At 40.6% G+C, this 21,776-nt stretch overlaps 1 protein-coding gene across 1 annotated transcript; it reads left to right on the top strand.

The window, feature by feature from the left end:
- The first annotated feature begins 640 nt into the window (after positions 1 to 640).
- Positions 641 to 21,020, top strand: acana (aggrecan a). The gene is made up of 19 exons (XM_056242283.1): positions 641 to 826; positions 3,257 to 3,339; positions 3,476 to 3,859; positions 3,957 to 4,131; positions 4,913 to 5,040; positions 5,124 to 5,417; positions 5,582 to 5,929; positions 10,411 to 10,585; positions 10,832 to 10,959; positions 11,116 to 11,409; positions 11,528 to 11,611; positions 13,002 to 14,648; positions 15,231 to 15,344; positions 16,103 to 16,216; positions 17,398 to 17,556; positions 17,652 to 17,734; positions 17,875 to 18,019; positions 18,104 to 18,286; positions 19,675 to 21,020. The coding sequence occupies exons 2-19, from the start codon at positions 3,264 to 3,266 to the stop codon at positions 19,758 to 19,760; spliced, it is 4,617 nt and encodes a 1,538-aa protein (XP_056098258.1). The 5' UTR covers positions 641 to 826; positions 3,257 to 3,263; the 3' UTR covers positions 19,761 to 21,020.
- The last annotated feature ends 756 nt before the right edge of the window (positions 21,021 to 21,776 follow it).

Here is a 21,776-nt window from a genome sequence, read left to right as displayed (position 1 = left end):
CAGAACACAAATTAATATGATGGACGATTTCTACCAAGAGGCACAGTATTTGAAAACAGCATTTGGGATTTTGGGAAACTGGGAGAGTGGAGAATGTGAAACAAATAAAATCAATGATGTAGTATAAAATGTTTAGCATATGGCTACTGTCACACTTTTTACTCCAGTGAATAACATTAGGCTGCAAACAACAAAATATCCAAAGTCCCATGAAAATATGAAACAACTCATTAAAGAGGGGATAATGTTCGAACTCGAGTTTTTACTCTAATGCTGCCAGTGTTTTTTTACTGTCTTCACAGCTATAGCACACATTTACTGAAATTGGAATTTTAAATTGAAGGGAAAAAAACTATCTGAAATTATTCTAATTTTATTGGGTTTGATGTTTGAAACCAATATCGCGGTGCATTATTCAAATGGGAATATAGCATCATGTCAATATAGCCTTCTAAAAGGCTGTCATTGTTCCTTCCAATGATGTATTATGGCTCAAAAAGGATGTCGACATAAATATCGTCATGATTTGCGCATGTTAGCCTCAAACGTGTCGGAGGCTCTGCGTATAGCCACATTACATCATACGTGGAAATTTTACTTTTTCTCCACCTCTCATTCCCTAGCCCCCCTTCTAGCCCCTGTCCAGTTAAACGTGTTCCCCTCTAAAGAGAGTTTCTTTCTGCTTCTCATTCTCCGGCCAGAAGCGCCTCTGAACTTTACTGCACACACGACACTTTTATTACGGGTTTGGACTGAGAGACCCGCGCGCCATCAGAGAGCTGAATCAAGGACTATAAGCGTTTCAGAAGGACACTGAATCATACAGGTGATGTACAGTTTGGCTTTATGTTGTGATTGCTCTGGCTGTACAGGTGAGCACTGTCATAGCATCTCTGGCTTGATTAAGTGTATCTAGGGTACATTTAATAATTAAAGTAATGTGAGATTAATTCAAGCTGAAAGTTGTCAACCATCACTCATTCTTTTACATTGAGATGATATTAAATGTTCAAATATCTGACAGTTAGACAGTGAAGTGAATCAGATTGGATCACTTGGACATTTGAGCATTTGAAGCATGGAGATGTTATGGCTGCTACAGGATGTTAATACATGAATCGGAATAATGCAAAATATGCAGTATAGGCAACTAACCATTATATTTTGAATCGTGACTGAAGACAACTGGTTTTGTAATAGGAAACAGTTCAGATGCTTTGCTTAAATTGGAGATGAATTAAAAAGTTAATTTTGTTGCTTTTCCATAACTTATTATTTTAGAGAAATAATATTATTGATTTATATTTAAATGTGTTATGTTGCTGGTGTTCTTAAATGCAACCTTCCTGACCTTCAGCAAGCCATGCCTTGGTATAGATACACCAGAAAGCTCATACCTTTCATATGTTTAGACAGTCCAGGTATATATCAGAGCTAGTCAATACTTATTTAGCCTATGGGACTTTCCCCCTTCTTACTGTCTTTTCAACATGTGTGCTGAAAGATGCTGTCTTTCATTTTCATTGACCTGTAATAATATTGCTGGCTATAAAATTGTTAAATTAGATTATTGTGGATGAAATGCATCAAAATGTACTATATTTTCAAGTGGGTTTATCTGTTTAATTTAATTATGTTGGACTTGATAATTTCAAGACCCTACAGTTTTGTTGTTGACCCATCTTCATCGACATGGTCCCACATGTTGTCCAAGACCTTTAATTCTTTCAATAATAAAGACTAAAATCACTTATTGACTGTAGCACGTTTCATGGTCTCTCTGAGGGAATCATATACGGAGATTAACTGTTGCAGCAGTGATTAAGCAGTTAAGTCATTAACTGACATTTGTATCTTTGTAAAGTTACACTATTTTTATAAATAATGTTGTTTTTAATCCCTATTAATCTCACTAACTGTGTTTGACAAGAACACATACAACTTGAAAATGTTTCACCTTTGAGCAGGGATTATTCTTTTCATCAATCCTTTATCTTTCCACAGCTTTCTAAATCTTGAATGGTGTAGATTTAAGCTTAAACTGGGAGAAAAACTCCATTTCAAGAAGGACTTAAAAGGAAAAATTAAGACCAACACATAAGCCATTAAGCCTGTTTCCCAAGAAAGCAACTTTGCTTTCAACTGATTTTATCTTATCGTTCTTTTTCCTTTGCGCATTCTCTAAACACAGTCCAGAGCACTTTAACAAAAACACTGCACCCATTTCCCAAATAGCTTAAATGTTTTTCTGTGCTTTATATAAAATGACATAATATTTCTAAATTAGCTTTAACATAATTTGTTTTACTATAGTAATTTGAGGGAGCTCATACATTAAAAATTGACTTGTTTAAAGGTCACAGAGTGTATGCATGCAGTATGCATACTTTCTCAGAGATTTTTATGTTGTTTGCTTTATAAGATTAGATTTGGATGAGAGGAGGGTGAGGACAATCTCGATATGGAATAGTGTATAAAAAGCTCTAGTTTCACTAGCTATGAATAAGTGGCTCTCTGCTCTAGCAGTAGATAAGTCTATGTATAGGAAGCGCCTCTGCAGCAAGTCAAATAAATAGCGTCACTCCTAAAAGCGAGCCAACACTGGCATTGATTTATAAAAGTATGTTTGTCAAGAGAGGCAAACCTAAGCTATTTCCCCCATAAAACTCTGTGAACTAGATGAACAGCAATCTTTTCTCTATCCATGCATGATAGACATTCAGTAATTAACGGCAAGTTAATTACCAAACTGCCTGGTATAGAGAGGACCAGCTTATTCTGTCATGAGAACTGTACTGTTCCTGTGGTAATTTTGGGAACTGAAAATTACATGTTGGTTTTTCTCTCTCAAAAACCTCTTATTTTACCAAACCTTTATTATGAACATGGAAACCCACTTTATTTTACACAGTAGCTATATGCTGTCAGAATAAACCTTTTGAGCAGAGCACAATATATATAAAGGTTTTTGGTCCCACTTTATTTTAAGTGTCTTTAAATACTACGTGCTAACATTTAAATTAGTCATTTGGTTTAGTGCACTTATTGTGTATACATACATTTTTTAATTGAATTTATATAAATACCTGCATGTATTTACAGCTGTAATAATTTTCTGTTATTACATAATATAATATAATTACTCTGTCGACCCTTCCCTTGCCCACAATTAAACTTAACCACTAAACCTGTCCCTTACCTCACCTGTATCCCACGTCAATAGCATGATGGTGATAACGTTCTCTTAAACTTGTAGGTGAACGATGCTGTCCTTGCTTTTGCTGAGCATGTGTTTCTGGGTCTTCTCAGCCACAGGGTCTTTCGATTACGTTTACACTGGTGCGTATTCATTGTGCAAATTACATAATGAAATTGTTCAGTATTCATGAAAACCACACTCAGCTGTCTTTTTTGTTATGTCAAAGTGTTGTGATCCATGTCTTTGTATTTTCCATACCTTCATATGTCATCACAGAGCCTGAAAGCTCACTGAGTGTCAGCATACCTAATGAGCTTCCCCTCCGGCCTCTGATGGGTGACACATTAGTTCTGCCCTGCTACTTCCTGGACAACACAGTCAATGACCCTGGTGCCCCCACCAATGCTCCGTTGTCTCACCGAATCAAATGGAGTCTGGTCACCAAAGAAAAGACCACAAACATTTTAGTGGCGTCTGAAGGGATAGTAAACATTGACAAAAGGTATCTGGATAGAGTCACCATGCTGGGATACCCCATGACACCCACAGATGCATCCATTAAGATCACTGAGCTCCATTCCAATGACTCAGGAGTGTATCGCTGTGAGGTCATGCATGCGATAGAGGATAGTCATGATACTGTGGATGTCCAAGTTCAAGGTAGTGCTTGTGTGAAGATCCTTAAGCAAACTATTATGACTGTACGTGTGTGCTTTTTCTCTCAGAAATGTGAAATGGATGTACTTATGGTTCTTAGGTATTGTTTTCCACTATCGTGCAATCACCACACGATACACCCTTACTTTTGAGAAGGCCAAGGCAGCATGTATTCAAAACAATGCAGTGATTGCCTCTCCGGAGCAACTCCAAGCAGCTTATGATGAGGGATTCCATCAGTGTGATGCTGGCTGGCTCGCAGATCAGACTGTCAGGTCAGTTAACATATCCTCGTTAATTTACAGTAAAACAAGGCAGTTGTGGTGTCTGGAAATTCAAAGTAAAAAAAAAAAAAGCCAAAATGTTTCAGGTATTATGGCATATTGGTGCATGTATTTTGCAACTTATAAATGTATATTTAATTAAGTGATATAATGTTAATGTATCAATCTTGTACAACGGAAATATGATTTTTACCCTAAAATGTCCTGATAGCCACCAAATAACACATGTGGTACAATAGAAAGCCACATAATGGCAAATATACGCATAGGCCTATACTGTGCACAGTTTTATATTTACACAAAGACAAAACACCATCAGAGTGACATGTCACAATAATGCAATAAACATTAATCTAATAACATAAAATATAACACAAAACACCCTAATTTACATTACTGATAACAAAAGTAAATTGTATTTGTTTGTAGTAGTCTGTAGATAGATATATAGACATATATATATATATATATATATATATATATATATATATATATATATATATATATATATATATATAGATAGATAGATAGATAGATAGATAGATAGATAGATAGATAGATAGATAGATAGATAGATTACTGTTACACAAGTATTTCACCATACTGTATAGTAAGGTAACTTACTGGTCTTTACTTAGCATTTTTACAGTTTTTTATAAAAAAACTCTGATGTAGTTCTAAAATTTCTAACAATGTATATTTACTTAAAGCTCTTTAGTTTTGTTTGAAAATTTGATGGAAATAATGCAAAATGATTTGTTTTGGAATAAAGGTACCCTATTCATGATCCCCGTGAGGCTTGCTATGGAGACAAGTACCAATTTCCAGGAGTGAGGACATATGGAGTGAGAGACGTGAATGAGACGTATGACGTGTACTGCTTTGCTGAGAAAATGACAGGTACGTGTTTGAGATGGCACAAAACTAACCGACCTACTTGAAAAACTTTGAAATGCTAAAACACATTCCGTTTCGTCCTACAGGAAAAGTGTTCCACACTACTTCCCCTAACAAATTTACTTTTGAGGAGGCAGAAGCTGAGTGTGCAAAGCTGGGTGCCAACTTGGCCACCACAGGACAGCTGTACCTGGCATGGAAGGGTGGTATGGATGTTTGTAATGCAGGCTGGTTGGCAGACCGGAGTGTCCGCTACCCCATCAACATCGCCCGACCACAGTGTGGAGGGGGGCTGTTGGGAGTGCGTACCGTCTATCTGTTTCCCAATCAGACTGGTTACCCACTCCCAGACTCCCGCTATGATGCTTTTTGCTACTCTGGTACAAAAATCTGATTTTACTATTCCTTTTTTATCATTTATGAATGTCTATCCTCATAATTGTTTTATCTTTGTCCAATAATCCACAATAGTATGTGAATAGCGGTTGGATTTAATGGAGTAAGAACTGACAAGTGTGTATTGTTTATATATTCTTTTATTTAGAAATGGGTGAGGAGGGTTCAGGCTTATTTCCATTTGAAATCGAGATGACCACAGAGGCCGGCAGTGATTTTCTGAGGTTTGACACAATCACAGAAAGCCCCCAGGCCTTTTTAAAGCCCACTTCCACAGAAAATGAACTACAGGGAGAAGTTGTAACTTATAAGCCCGCAGTAACCACCAGTGTTGAGTTCCCATATACTGCACTAAATATTTCCCAGCTGCCCCTTTCACCACCTCCCAGCTCTGCTGGGGTAGTTATGGACATTGTGGAAGGGGTCACTGACAGGACTGATCTTGGCTCTGATTTATCCCATCTGAATGGAAGTGAAGCTATCATGTCTGCCACAGGTATGTCAATATGGGAATATACAGTAAAGAGTAATGTGTTAGGGATTATGCATTTTCTGTGATTTGACATTTGTATGTATTAATAACGGCGAAAAGACCAAAAATTATGCTTAATTTTAATCACAACTTATGTATCTCATTCATGGTGGCTTCAGTCACTTCAGTTCACGTTATAGTTATTGCATATTCAAATTTATCATGACAAAGGCACACTCAAGGACCGGTGAAGTTTATGAGCAGTTTTCTACTTTCTACTTCAGGTTTCTCTTTCTTCCTTATATGGTGCTGAGCGTCGGTCCACCTGAATCAATATAAACAAAGATTGCGGGTATATGGTTATTTGATTAGTCAGAGCATTATCAATGTATAATTGCTTAAATTTGGACTTGTTCCTTACAAAAAAGCTGGGTCAATGACGCTTTGGGAGCGCCCCTGCGTGATTGCGTCTGAAGCACGTGTAAACTAGTCCAATGGCGAGAATGAACGGCACGGGCGGTGACGTCATGACCAAGAAAGGATAAAAGCACATCCGATTAGACCAGCGTTAGCTTCTGTGCCTCAGCAAGCGCTCTGTGTCAAACTCTCTGTTATATTTATTGTTGTCTGTCACGAAAACCATACAGCTCAATCAGATATTTATTATGGCATCCAAACAATCATTCAAGTTGTGTTCTTCTCCCTGCCCTCGTTATCTTATGAGTGGGGATACACACAAACTTTTTGTGATGTGTTGGGAGCGGAGCATGCTCTGTCAGACTTCGAGGGAGCTGACTGTGAGCATTGTGAGAGGCTGCCGCTTCGCACGCTCCGTTCTCGCCTGTCACTCTTTGATGAGGGTGTTCAGGTGAGCGTTCCCTGCGGTTCGGGCCGAGGCAGCATGGAAGCTCTTAACGTGGGGATCGCAAATGGATCTCGTGGGGGGGGGGGGTTTGAGATGGGCCCCGCCCTTTCTCAGCCTTTACCCGTGGGATTCAGTGCTCTCTCTTGGAAGTTGGAAGCCCGCCCCGCAGTTCCTTCCACTCCGGAAGAGGCACTGGTGCTTCAGCTGTCTAGTTTCGAGGAACTAGATGTGCTGAGCGATGAAATGGGGGAAGAAGAAACGCCAGCTTTTTCCCCAGCGTATGAGGAGCTGGTGGAGGTATTGTCTCATGCTGTGTCAAAGTTGAACATTGAATGGCCAGCCGAGAAGCAAGGTGCTCGTCCCAAAAGCATATTAGACAAGCACTTTCTAACATCTAGGGCAGTACCTCCACCGAGGGGACTACCATTTTTCCACGACCTACATAAAGAGCTATCAAGGTCGTGGAATAAACCATATTCGTCCAGAGTTTTTAGCACTAAAGTACACGTTTATTCAGATATAAGGCTAAAAGAATATGTTTATGGGACGATGCCGAAAGTAGAACAGCCACTTGCCAGTTATCTTTCACCAGCATCGGCATCGTCCCTGAAGACCCCAATGCTGCCCACTAAGCCATTAAAAACATATACTATGTTAGTGTGTAAAGCGTATATGGCAGCAGGTCAGGCCGGGGCATGCCTTCACACTATGGCTATATTACAGGCATACCAGGCTGACCTGCTGAGGGACCTGGAGACTAGTGAGGGGGCGGGGCCTGACGTGGTTCTAGAACTGCGTCGGGCCACCGATCTGTCTCTCCGAGCCACTAAAGAGACTGCCCGTGCTACTGGGCGGTCGATGGCAGCTAATGTGGCTTCGGAGAGGCACCTTTGGTTAAATTTATCTGACATCGTGGCGAGCAGGACGAGGGCCGTGAGAGAGCGTCGTGAGGCCGGTGGTGTGATTACTAATAAGCGACACCTGCACGCTGCACCGGTCTCATATCTCTCACGGAAGAGCGGAAGCATAAAAGGAGGAGCGACGACAGTGAAGGACGAGAGAGGACAGGCCTAGACTTATGTTGTGTTTTAATTTATTATATGTGACAGAAGTCGTCCGTGAGGGGCTTCTGTCTTTACTTTCATTTTGTATTTGTTTATTCATTTTGTTATTAAAGTCTTTAAATGTTTGCCGGTTCCCGCCTCCTTCTTCCCACAACATCTAACCGCGTTACACTGGTGCTGAAACCTCAGAAGAAGGAGGAACGTGCTGTCAAAGAGTCCTCGCCATTGTGGGGAATCCATGGTGCCACTGAGCATGGCTGAGCAGAGTCCATAGCCTGGACGCTCAACGCTGTGTGCTGGAGTGAGTTGCCGGGGTGGCGGACGAACTCGCTTCCGGCCGCCTGGGTGCCGGAGGGGCGGCAGCCGTCCGTGAGGGAGCAGAGGAGTCACCGCTGTTCGCCGTGGGCCGGAGCCTGCTGGGGAGGAGCAGGGAACGGGGGACTCCTGCCTTCTGCATGTATCTGGAGGAGCCATCGCCGTCCACCAGGCGGCGGAGGAGTGTCGAGCCGTCCACCAAGGGCTGTCCAGCGCCACCGCCAGGCACCGCGGTGAAGATCCCCCAGCTGGTGGAAGACCAGATGGCAGTGCGTTGTGGGAACCGGACCAAGATTTTTTTTCTTCTCTCCCCTCTCTCATCTACTTTTCTCTCGTCTCGTCTATCCGTACCCACAGGTGCCACAACCACCGTGTCCGGTCCCCCCGGATGAGGAGGGTTGTGGATTGGGGTTGAGATTGAATGCCAAGAAAAGTGTACTTTCTCCAGCAGAGAGGATCACCTTTCTTGGTGTCGTGTGGGATTCAGTGACAATGAGGGCCGTGCTCTCGCCTGCTCGTGTCGCCTCGATCCTCACAGTTGTAAAAGAGATAAAGCTAGGCCAGTCACTCACTGTAAAACAGTTTCAAAGGCTGTTGGGTCTGATGGCAGCCGCGTCCAACATTATACCGTTCGGCCTGCTGTACATGAGGCCCCTACAGTGGTGGCTCAAGACCAAGGGGTTTTCCTCGAGGGGGAACCCACTCCATACGATCAAGATAACACGGCGGTGTCTCCGTGCCTTGGTTTCTATCCCAGGGTCCTTGCCTTGGGTTTCTATCCCAGGGTCCAGTGTTAGGAGCTCTTTGCCATCAAGTTTCGCTCTCGACAGATGCTTCTCTCGCGGGCTAGGGAGCGGTAATGGAAGGCCGCTCAGCTCAGGGTCTCTGAAGGAGTAATCATCTTTTGTGGCACATAAACTGCCTGAAAATTATGGCGGTCTTCAATGTGTTGAGACATTTCCTTCCAGACCTGAGGGGCCTGTGGGGTCTGTGGTCTCCTATATAAATCATCAAGGGGATCTGGGTTCACGTCCACTATTCAAACTGGCACACCAGATTCTCTTGTGGTCCCTATGGAATCAGAAACCTGGATACATACCTAAGGTTCCAACCAATGTACCATGGCCTATCATACTGCAGGCATTCTGTCCTCCTCCATTTAAAGATCTAGACCTGGAGAAACTGAACCTCATCTGTCCAGTCATAGCACTGGACACTTACATCCACAGAGCTGCCCAGTGGATAAAGTCTGATCAATTACTGGTATGCTTTAGCCCCCCTTAGAAAGGCCTTCCTGCATCCAAGCAGATGGTTAGCAAGTGGATAGTCGAGGTTATCTCTCTTGCAAATGAGGTTGTGGGCCAGCCTTCATCTTTGGCCACTAGAGCCCATTATACTAGGGGTATGGCGACCTCCAAGGCCCTAATTTCTGGGGTGTCCATTCAAGAAGTTTGTGATGCAGCTGGCTGGTTTTCGCCGCTTATGTTTGTCAGATTTTATGACCTAGACATGGATACCCCTGGGTTTAGAGTTCTCATGTCGTGACAGTTTAACACGACAGTTTCTTGGCCGTATGGCGTTCGGCCATTCTCGTTTCCTCTAAAGGGAACGTCTCAGGTTACAACAGTAACCCTAGCTCCCTGAGTAGGGAACGAGACGCTGCGTCACTTTGCCATACTTCCTACATCCCTGTGATCGACTTGCTTTGGCCTTTTCGAAGCTAACGCCGGTCTAACCGGATGTGCTTTTATCCTTTCCTGGTCATGACCTCACCCGCCCGTGACGTTCATTCTCGCCATTTCACTAGTTGAAACATGTGCTTCAGACGCAATCACGCAGGGGCGTTCCCAAAGCGTCATCGACGCAGCGTCTCGTTCCCTACTCAGCGAACTAGGGTTACAGTCGTAACCTGAGACGATTTCTTTATACCTCATCAAAAGTGAACTACTGAATTACGCTGAATGCATAAGTTTATTAAGCTAGCTATTGACACCTTACTCTAAAACGTACTAAAATATCACAATGATTTACAATCTATTAAACTAGATTTTTAAATTTTTTTGAATATCAGTTTATGTAGCATATAATAACCCATTAGATTTGATTATACTATAAGTTCATTACAAAACAAAGTAAAGTGTATACATAAATGTTCTAACTCTACCATTAAATGTTTTACCCTATGAGTTTTTTTTTTTTTTCGTTCTCATGGTAAATTGGACAAATCTGTTGACACCTTTTGTTGCTAATTCCCTGCACAGAGGTGGTCTTTCATTACCGTGCAAGCTCCAGTCGTTATGCCTTTGACTTTGTGGAGGCTCAGCTCGCTTGTAAGAGCATCGGGGCAGTCATTGCCAGCGCCCAGCAGCTGCAGGCAGCCTATGAGGCTGGTTACCATCAATGTGATGCTGGCTGGCTCTTAGATCAGACTGTCAGGTATGATTGTAACGAATGTTTACCTATATATATATATATATATATATATATATTTATTTATTTACATAAACTTCAAAATATAAGTATGCAAAATATTTGTGGCAGGGCAGATGACAAATGCTTCTAGTGGTATGATCTGTCTTAGCTGTGATCTGTCCAACCTGCAGATACCCACACTTGTTATACAGCAGGAATATACGGTATTTACAAATGTACTGTATGTAAATGATGTAAATGGCTATGCAGGTATCCCATTGTGTCTCCACGTGACAAATGCTCTGGCGATTTGGAGCATGTTCCTGGTGTGAGGTCTTATGGACTGCGTCCTGCCAATGAACTCTATGATGTGTACTGCTATGTGGACAAACTGAGGGGTAAGAGACTTTATATAAATATATAAAAACTCCCCCCACCCCCCCCCCCCCCCCCCCCGTAAACATTTCATTGTCTACGGGATTCTCTAGTGGGATAAAGAATCACTCTGAAACACTCTGTGTAGCTTGAGTTTTAAGTAAATGTTCACATTTCAGGCGAAGTTTTCCATGCAAGTTCATTCGAGGGATTCACTTACGATGAGGCAGTGGCTTACTGCCAGGACCAGAATGCCTCCCTGGCCTCCACAGGAGACCTGTATGCTGCTTGGAAGCAGGGCTTTGATAAGTGCCGTCCTGGCTGGCTTCTTGACCGCAGCGTACGTTACTCCATCAATAACCCCCGGCAGCAGTGTGGTGGAGGGATGGCTGGAGTTCACACGGTTTACATGTTTCCCAACCAGACGGGCTCTCCTGAACTGCACTCCAAATACGATGCATATTGCTTCAAGGGTAAATATAACATCTATAGTTAAATACAGGCCATAAAGTGTAACTTCTTTGAAATTTAATCTATTAAGTCTGTTGATACAAAATGATTCATTACATATTTGTCATTTTTTATATTTAGTGGATCTGGCTCTATCTCCGAATAAGAGAGTGAAAGAGGAAAAGATAGTGAACATGACATCCTTGCCTGATCTTCTCAGACCTGGTATGTATCTCAGGATATATACAAGTCAAAGACAAATACGAATAAGAAATATGCCTGAATCATACATACATACTGTACATATGAATAATTAAAAAAGAATGTTTTATAAATAATTTGATATTTAATATATATTAATTCAGAAATATTATTACATATTGGGGAATCACAGTGTGGCATTTTACAACTTGACCTTGCCTTGTCATAAAAAGTTAAATAAAAGTCAAGTGATCTGATCAATGATGAATTATTGAACACATAAGCGGCTTTCATTCACACAGGGTAGTTCTAGGAACTTAATTCTAGGAACTAGCCACCAGGGTGTTTCCCCGAGAATGGTTCCCTTATGAACATTTTCCTGGTTGCATTTGTTCTTGTGACTTTTATTTTGACGGCGGATTTATTTTGATGGAGCTGAGAACACCAGCCAGAGCCTGAGCACACAGTGCTCGCATTTTCCGTGTTCATTAGTTTACGATCTGTCTAACAGTCCTGTCTAATACGTTATTAGATAGAACTGTTATACATAGAAAGACAGTATATGAAAAGGCATTCGCGTATGCCGTGTGGTTGATGTCCAGTGTTGCTGGCTGAGCAGAAATACATAATCATGTTGTCTTCGACCCATCAAAGTTGCGTTGGATTTTTTCCTTAGCGAAAAGTTTAAGAGGCACATCTATCACTGTTTTCCATGTTCGTAGAGTTAGTTTCTGGAGTTAATTTTATAGGCTATAATCTGTGTGTTTACACAGCTTTTTTTTTAAATGGCGGGTGCTGGTGCTCAGCGTACACTAACGTCACTGGTAGTGCTGGTTTAGACCCTACTCTGAAGTAGGAGCTAAATTATTTCCTCCAAAAGGATTTCCTATGACTAAAATCATTCCTAGTTCCTGCGGTACCTTGGGTAAAACCTGGGTACTTCTGCCAATAGTTCTAGGAACTATGAAAAGGTTATAAAGGTTATAATTAATGAGGGTCTGTATGTTTCTCTTGATTGTTATACTCACAATTGGTAATTGTTTACTCACCCTCATCATGTCATTCCAAACCTGTATGACTTTCTTCTTCCCAACAAAAAAAAGAGAGAAAACACTGAGACATTTCACAAAATATATTCTTTTATGTTCCACCGAGAAAATAAAATCATATAGGTTTTGAATGACGTGAGGGTGAGTAATTGATAACAGAATGCTCATTTTTGGGTGAACTATCTCTTTAAGTCGCTGTATGTATGCACTGCATTGTAATGCATGTTTGAATAAATAGAACAAAAAAAAGGCAACATGTCATTGACCCATGTCCAATTTTAACAGCTTGTAACTTATGCGTCAGGAATATTCATTTTGTTTCGGGTGCAGTACCTTAGATTCTCTGTCTGTCTCTTTTTCCTCAGAGAGTACCCCTATCATTACTTCCATCCCTTTGGAACCCTCTGGATCTGGTGCATCTGGGGCCAGCAGCACATACGATCTGTTGAGCAGTGGGAGCGGGAATCAGCCGAGTGGGTCATCTATTGCAAGTGGAGACTCCTCAGGGACCAGTGGCTCTGACGATATGTTGAGTAGTGGGAGCGGTTACCAGCCAAGTGGGTCATTTGTTTCGAGTGGAGACTGTTCTGGGGTCAGTGGCACCGACGATCTGTTGAGCAGTGGGAGCGGGGATCAGCCGAGTGGGTCATTTGTTTCGAGTGGAGACTTTTCTGGGGCCAGTGGCACCGACGATCTGTTGAGCAGTGGGAGCGGTGGTCAGCCAAGTGGATCATTCGGTTCCAGTGGAGACTCCTCTGGGACCAGTGGCACTGACGATCTGTTAGACAGTAGGAGCAGGGATCAGCCAAGTGGGTCATTTGTGTCAAGTGACTCCTCTGGAGCCAGTGGGAGCGGGGATCTGCCAAGCGGGTCTGGAAACTCTTCAGGATCTGGCAATATCCGAGTAATCTTTTCAGAAAGTGACACAGTTTTATCAGGAGTTGGATCAGCTTCAGGGAAACCCGAGGAGGCTGGGAAGGGAGTCACCGAGATCCTCACCTTCCCCTTCGACCAGAGCTCAGACCTCTTTGGTGTGGACACCTCTGGATCAGGATCAGGCAGTGGGTCAGGGTATGGCTCTGAAGAAAGTGGATCTACCTCAGACTTTTCCAGAAGCTCAGGAGAAAGCGACGAGAGTGGAGATCTTTCTGGCATCTCCTCAGGATCAGGTTCCAGTGAGGAGTCCTCAGGATTCAGTGGTTTCCTGTCAGGAATATTCCCCTCTGGAGGATCCAGTGGCATTTCATTAATTGATGGCAGTGGCATCATCATGGTTGATAACCCACAGGTAAAGGTGTCCACTGCTCAAAAATTAGAACAAGAGTTAGGTGGAAGCCATGTGGATTTCAGCGGATCAGGACATATCTCAGGGTCTGGAATGAGCAGTGATATCTCTGGAATGAGCGGTGATATCTCTGGGATAAATGATGATAACTCTGGTATGAGTGGTGATATCTCTGGAGTAAGCGGTGTCCATAGTGGCTCTGGGAGTGGTTTAGCATTTTCTGGTCTGACATTTTTGGAGTCTGGCTTCATTGATCTCACAGAACAATCTCGTGAAAAGGAAGCTTCTGGGCTTTTGTTTTTTGGGTCTGGTGAGGGAAGTGGATTTACATCCGGAGGCTATGCCATTGAATCAGGAGAAAGATCAGGGGAATTAGTTAGTGGTGATATCACATTCTTTACCAATAATGGCATGATGGAAATACCCAACAAGCCCTTCCAAGGAATGGAGCTAGGAAGGGGAGAGGTGGAGTATAGTGGCAACGTCAGGCTGTCCTCAGGTAGTGGAGATGACCAAAGTGAATCCACGGTGAACTCCAGTGATGCTCCTTCAGCTGTACTACCTGCTCAAGGGCCATCAGGCCTGTACAGTGATGCTGCAGGGTCTTATTCAGAACCAGAGGGAATCATCAGTCAACTTGACGCTGTTACTTCTGCAGCTTTGTCTTCTACCACAGAGCCTGCCTCTTTACAGAGTCCATCTCTCACCGAAGGACCTGATATGAATGGTGAGATTCCTTTTGCATAATATGTGTTAAAATATAGAATAGAGATGCATGACATATCGATACCATATCCGTTATTGGCCAGTATTAACAATTTTTTAATGTATTGTGTTGGCCAGATTTGGATACTTAATTTTGTGTTGGCGTCATTTAAAGTCTGGATGAAATTCATTAAAAAAAATGTTGACCTTGTAATGTTTTATCAAACTGTCATAACATTCTGGTGAAAATGACAGAATTCTTTCTGGTGACGTATGCAGGACTTCTCCAATCATTTAGTCCACTTGAACCCCACCCCACCTTAACTGACTTTAAGCTTGCATTAATTTCTTAGTGCAACACACTCTCAAATTCCAATCAAGAACTGATGGATAGAACCAAGTCCCTACCCTACATTTTTTTTATTTTTTGATAATCTGTTACAATCGGATGATTATCGACCATAGCATAAAAATAATACTTATGCTCATGGGTGCATCCTAATATACTGTAGATATCTATTTCTTCTCACCTCTGGAGACAAAAACTGCTCTTTGCATCATGGTTTCATGTCTTGCTCTCTTTCTTTCTCAAAAACCATAATAGCTTCTCTTAACCCATGTGATCCGAACCCTTGTGGAGCTGGGTTGTGTTCAGTGAAGGATGGGGTGGGCCTCTGTCACTGCCCACCTGGACTGCATGGAGAAGAGTGCCAGTATGGTGAGTCAGACTGAATTGAATCAGTTATATCATAAGGTCTTGTAAAGTCACATAATGAGAACTTTTCAAAATGTTGTGTTTTGACTTTTTGAGAAACATTTGTTTATGCCTTTAATATATTTTGTTGCTGATATTTGTGTTCAAATGAATCAAATGATTGTCTCTAAGTGTCTCACTGTTTGCATTTCATTTATGAATAACTTCTGTTCAGTTTGCTCATGGCTGATTCGTGTCCTCACAGTCCATTTTACAGGTTATGTGGCATGTGTGTGTGGTTAAGTAATTTTCACCTTACTCAGCTCTTGTGTCCAGATGTCTTTTCAGTGACTGTTCACCTGTTGTTTTTGTTTAGCTGTGCCTTTGCTGCAGTCTGGTTTAATCAGCACGCCTGCTAACACCTGGTACATGCTCATACTTCTCGTCCATCTTCACATGAATCTGAACTCTAAAATTCTGCCTCTGTTTCTGGGACTGTAAGAGTGCTGATCTGCTCCTCATGAGAGGCATAAAAACTCATTCCAGGTCATCGCTCTTACAGTAACCACAACTGACTCTGATCTCTCCTTCAATGTACCATAATTCACTGAGTGTGCCTTCTCAGCTTATCAAAGTATTGATGGTATAATTACTCAAGAGATTGGCTTACGGTGTAGAAGCAGCTCCATGAGTTCTGATTCAATGATGCTCTCTGCTAAGCTTGGCCTACCTCAGGGCATCTTCATAGTAGTCAGCTTTAATTGCTAAACCTTTATTTGCAGAGGTTGATGTTTGCCATTCAAACCCTTGCACCAATGGAGCCACCTGTGTGGAGGTAGAGGACACTTTCAAATGCTTATGTCTGCCCAGCTACGAAGGAGACCGCTGTGAGATTGGTATGAGGCTGCTTCAGCTAATTCTACTAACGGTCTTTCAAAAACCTTCAAGGTGACACACAACTCTAGATGTCGCTATGGTGCAATGAGTGTCCCACAGAAACAAAGGACGTATTTGTTTTTTTGTGGAGGTTTTCCCAGTCCATTTATGGAAATCTGTTGCAGTTTCACAGCTAAACATACATACAGGAAATGATGTGTTTGCAGCGACTGTAAAAATATAGCAAGAAACTACAACCCTTTAGTAACTCAGACAGAAAGGGGCCGACTCTCTCAACTGAGGGAAACAGAAATTTTCCATCTAAGCAGAGACCAAAAATATCTCATTTGATCATTTTCTGCGGGACGTTTTTCTTGGCTTCATATGGAATTTAATCGTCAGTCTACTGGAATACTTACGATTGTGGAAAATCACTTTATCTGATAAGCTGATATTATGTCACTTAAAAGGCATTTGTCGCTTGCTTAAAACACTCACTGGTTTTAAACACTGAAAGATAAAGTGACTTTATCCATATCCATCGCACATTCCATCGTACATCTGTCATTTGTTTCTTATTTGCATGTACAGTAAGTATTAAAGGGATAATTCACCCAAAGATGAAAATTATGTCATCATTTACGCACCCTCATCCAAGCCTTTTGTTCAATTTCTAAACACAAATGAAGAGATTTTTAATGAAACCTTTTAGATTTCAAGTCAATTTAATTTTCCAACTTTGATGCTTCAAAAATCATGAGAATCGATGAGGTTCATTCTCGCATGTCACAGAAGTACGAGTGAACTTCTGTTTACCATTTTTGATGTGCTCTATGTATGTGTGACTGTTGATCAATGTTTATATGTGAATAAAAGCATAAATTAAATCTGTTTATCATATAAAGAGATTTTTTTCTCTTCAGAAGACTTATGAATAACTTTTACAATGTCTTTGAACTTTTTTGAAGGACAGAAATATCCTAGGTTTCATTAAAAACACCTTCATTTGGGTTTCGATGATTAACAAAAGTCTCACGGGTTTGGAATGACATGAGTGTGAGTAAATGATGACAGAATTTTCATTTTTTGGGTGAATTATCCCTTTTATCCTGTGTCAGTGACGATACATTTTGCGATAGTGGTCTTAGAGGTGAAACATCTGGTGAAACATTGGTAAATTTGCCACGTGATGTTGCTTCAGATCTGCACAGCTGTGGGGAGGGCTGGACTAAGTTTCATGGCAACTGTTACTTGCATTTCTCGGAGAGAGAGACCTGGCTGGACGCTGAGCAACGCTGTCGAGACTTAAACGCTCACCTGGTGAGCATTATCACTCCAGAGGAGCAAGCCTTCATAAACTGTGAGTGCCATTATCCATCTCTGTATGTGTGTTTATGATTCTAAGTATGTGTGTTGTTTCTCTGATTACAAGTAATCAACCTCTTCTTGTAACAGCATACGCTCAAGACTATCAGTGGATTGGACTGAATGATAAAACGGTGGAAAATGACTTCCGTTGGTCAGATGGGACCCCCCTGGTATGCCTAAATATTGCTGAGAAGTTATAATTCTAAAAATACACTCTTAAATATAAAAGTAGATGGCAATAAATAATCTTTGTTTTTAAGAGTGTATAGCTATTTAATTGATTGGAAGATTTTTCTCTTCCTCTGCTTAGCAATATGAGAACTGGAGACCTAACCAGCCCGACAATTATTTTAACTCTGGTGAAGACTGTGTTGTAATGATCTGGCATGAAAATGGCCAATGGAATGACGTTCCCTGCAACTACCACCTGCCTTTCACATGCAAAACAGGTCCAGGTATGCACACCACCAAACACGAACGATTTTCATCATTGTGAGAAAGCATGATCTGATGTTTAAATTTGACTTCCTCTCTTCCAGTGACATGTGAACAACCTCCTAAAGTGGAGAATGCCAGGATGTTTGGAAACAAGAAAGATCGTTACCAGGTGAATTCTATCATCAGATACCAGTGCAGTGAAAACTTCACACAGCGCCACCTACCTGTGATCCGCTGCTTGGCAGATGGACGGTGGGAGAAGCCACAAGTGCAATGCATATCAAGTAAGCTATTCAAGCATTGCCAAAAACTAGTGAAAACCAGATTTTGTTTTAATCTGTTAAAAAACCTTGATATTTAGATTTAAAAATCTATATATATTTACACTACAGTTCAAAAGGTTGGATTCAGCAAGATTTTATAACATGTTTTTGAAAGAAGTCTCTTATGCTCACCAAAGCTGCATTTATTTGATCAAAATACAGTATACACAGTAACATTGTGAAATACTATCATGATTTAAAAGAACTGTTTTCAATTTGAATAGATTTTAAAATGTAATTTACTCCTATAATGGCAAAGCTGTATTTTCAGCATCATTACTCCAGTCTTCAGTGTCTCATGATCCTTCAGAAATCATTCTAATATGCTGATTTGCTGCTCGAGAAACATTTCTCATTATCATCAATGTTGAAAATGGTTGTGCTGTTTACTTTTTTCCACTGGATTCTTTGATGAATAGAACGTTCAGAAGAACAACATCTATTTTCAATGTATATATTTTTGTAATAATGCAAATGTCTTACTGCCTCTTTTGATCAATTTAATGCATCCTTACTCATTAAAAGTAATGATTTCTTACACACACACACACACACACACAAACACCCCAAACATTTGAATGTTAGTATAAATCATACATATCATGGCCCAGTTTCACAGACAAGGGTTAGATTAAAGGGACATCACCCTAAAATGAAATTTCTGTCATTAATTACTCACCCACTCATGTCATTCCAAACTCATAAGACCTTCAGTCATCTTCAGAACACAAATTAAGATATTTACTTTCTGAATCAGCCATAGACAGCAACGTCATTACAACTTTCAAGGCCAAGAAAGGTAGTAAAGACAACAATGTGACAATTTACTTTTTGTGCGCAAAAAACAAACAAAAATAATGGCTTTATTCAACAGTTTCTTCTGTGTAAGTCTCCTACGCTGTTGATGTAGTAAACACAGTGCAGCGCTTCTGGGTTGTACGTCAGAATGCCGGCTCATTATTGGCCGACGCTGTTCACGTGAGCACCACGACACATGCGTGTGATGCTGATGCAGGAGCTGGCCAATGGTGAGCCGGCGTTCTGACGTAGAACCAGGGAGCGCTGCACTGTGTTTACTACGTAAACAGCGTTGCAGACAGCTCAATTAAAACAGCTCGAACATGCATTTTAGTCTGGAACTAGCCTTAATTAAGCCTTGTCTTTGAAACCGGGCACATACCGTTTTAATCATATCCTCCCCTTACATTTAAAAGATAAAAAAAAATAACAATTAATTTAAAATAACTATTTGTTTAATCTCTTTTGTCTATGTACTATATTTAAAAAATATATATACAATGTTCTGTAAAAGGTACTGAAATGTTTTCTTTTTCTTTTTGCATTTATAGAGGTCAAATCCGGACTGCAAAAGGAATCTTCTGTTCATCATCACTCTCATAAAGCTAGTACAAAAATATTGGAGAAACATCTCTAAGGAGACTTGAAGAGTTAGAGTTTAGTTTTTAAAACAGTACAAGTTTTATATTTATTTTCCAAGACACTGAATTAAGAAAATACATACATTTCTGATTAAAAAGTGTTATTTTCAAAGATAAGTGCCCATCTTGTATTGCCATGATGCAGCGATCTGTCTCATCCCTGCATTAAAAGATCAGAGACCAACCGATCAATTACTAGCAACCTTCTTAAAGATGTCTGAAAATATTAGCAGAAGGTTTTCCTTTTGGTAAAAGGCACTGAGCGAAGAGCTGGAAGTGCCCAGTTCTTCCTCTTTGAAGGACACAAAAATATTGTGTTTCTCTGCTAGTAAGCCAAAATTTAGGTACATTCACAACCCTACATGATGAAATGTGAAATATGAAAACCTAGAAAAGTTTATAGCCATAAAAGACGTTTACAAAAAATCTTATTTATTTCTAATACCTAACCAGACAGATAAGAAAACAACTTGCACAAGGATGTCATTAATTTGTTATGCCCGATTCATAATATAATGTGAAATGAGATTTATTGATTTCTCACAGGATAACACATAGTACATCCATTTTTGACTGGGCGTTTCCATATTTTCCTCTCAAAAGCCATAAATACATAATCAACATCAGACAGGTGGTCAAATCCAGTCAGATTATGAATGTAAACCTAATCATGGAAATTTACTTGATTGTCAGATGTTGTCTATCGCCCAAGACTATGCAGGGCATAGTGCTACATTAGGGGACAAGAATGATCCTGGATCAGATCTTTCTAATAATAGGTCAGATAGAACTATTAATGACAAGTGCCTTGTGAATATTTTACATTTTGCCTGTTTCGGTGAAGAGACTGCTTACTCAGTACAAGAGGCTGTGCCTCTTTCATCCCAAAGGCTCTTTTATACAGAATAGCTTTATTTTCATCTGATACAGTTGAAATGACGAATGCAGCATGAACTGCAGAAGATGCACAAACATTTCTTAAAGGATTTTTTTCCCCTCATAAGTTACAAGCAGAACCATACTCCATGGCATAGAAGACCCATCATTTCTTTCATTGAGATGGATGAGTAACAAAATTCAACAGTGAAAACATGAGGGGAAACTATACTGTCATTGTGATAATCTGTTGTTTATAAAGTAAGAGCTTTTAAAATGTTCCAGGAGGAATGTCTTCAGATGAACTTTATGTGTTTGAATAACTGTATAATAGCAAATGCAACTACTTTCCATTAAAACATTCCATACATCACGTTTAATACAGGACTGATTTGTGTGTTGGCCAGTAGAGCAAAGAGTAGGCTAAGAGAGGTTATTCACAATGTAGTACAGGTAATGGAAAGAAAACGGTTTTTACCTCACCCAACCCAGTCTAGAAATGTATTTTAAAACCGATGATAATGTTTGCCTAATTGGGTGTGGAGTGGAAGATATTAACTCCCCTGTGACTGAATAGACCCTTTTTAGCCACTTCGGACCTGTTTCTCCTATGTCGCCCAGAGAGCCTTGTTACAGACTCTGAAGCGCAATGCCTACTGCCATCATCTGGCTGATTTAATGCATGACATCGACTCTGGTATTTTTGTTGTCTACAAATGGCAGAATATTAAATTGCCAAAACAGCACATTTGCAAATTGACGTGCACCGACCAATATCTATAATATACTAACTAAACACTAAATGTATTTATAATAATACTGCTGTTTTAAAAATATTTACTGCTATTTTAACACAACTAATAAATATAAAAAGAATATTGCTATTACTAGTCCAGGGACATGATATTCATAAATAAATAAAGTTTTATTTAATAAAAAGCACATGCTTTTAAACACATGTATTACTGCTTTCTGATTCCATTAGTCAGTTGCACAATTTAAATGGTCAGATTTGTTCTTAACATTTATGCAACTGGCCCCAGGTGTTGAAAAGACATAGATCACACTTCGTAATGTACGATCACACACATAATGTAGCAATACACCCCATGCTTTTAGAGAACTTAGAGAAGGGA

This window comes from Rhinichthys klamathensis, unplaced genomic scaffold, assembly GCF_029890125.1.
Source record: "Rhinichthys klamathensis goyatoka isolate OS25496 unplaced genomic scaffold, OSU_Roscu_1.1 h1tg000022l_1, whole genome shotgun sequence".
In the NCBI taxonomy this organism is placed as follows: Eukaryota; Metazoa; Chordata; class Actinopteri; order Cypriniformes; family Leuciscidae; genus Rhinichthys; species Rhinichthys klamathensis.
The sequence above is the reverse complement of the archived record's forward strand: the minus strand, read 5'-3'. Positions and strand labels throughout refer to the sequence as shown.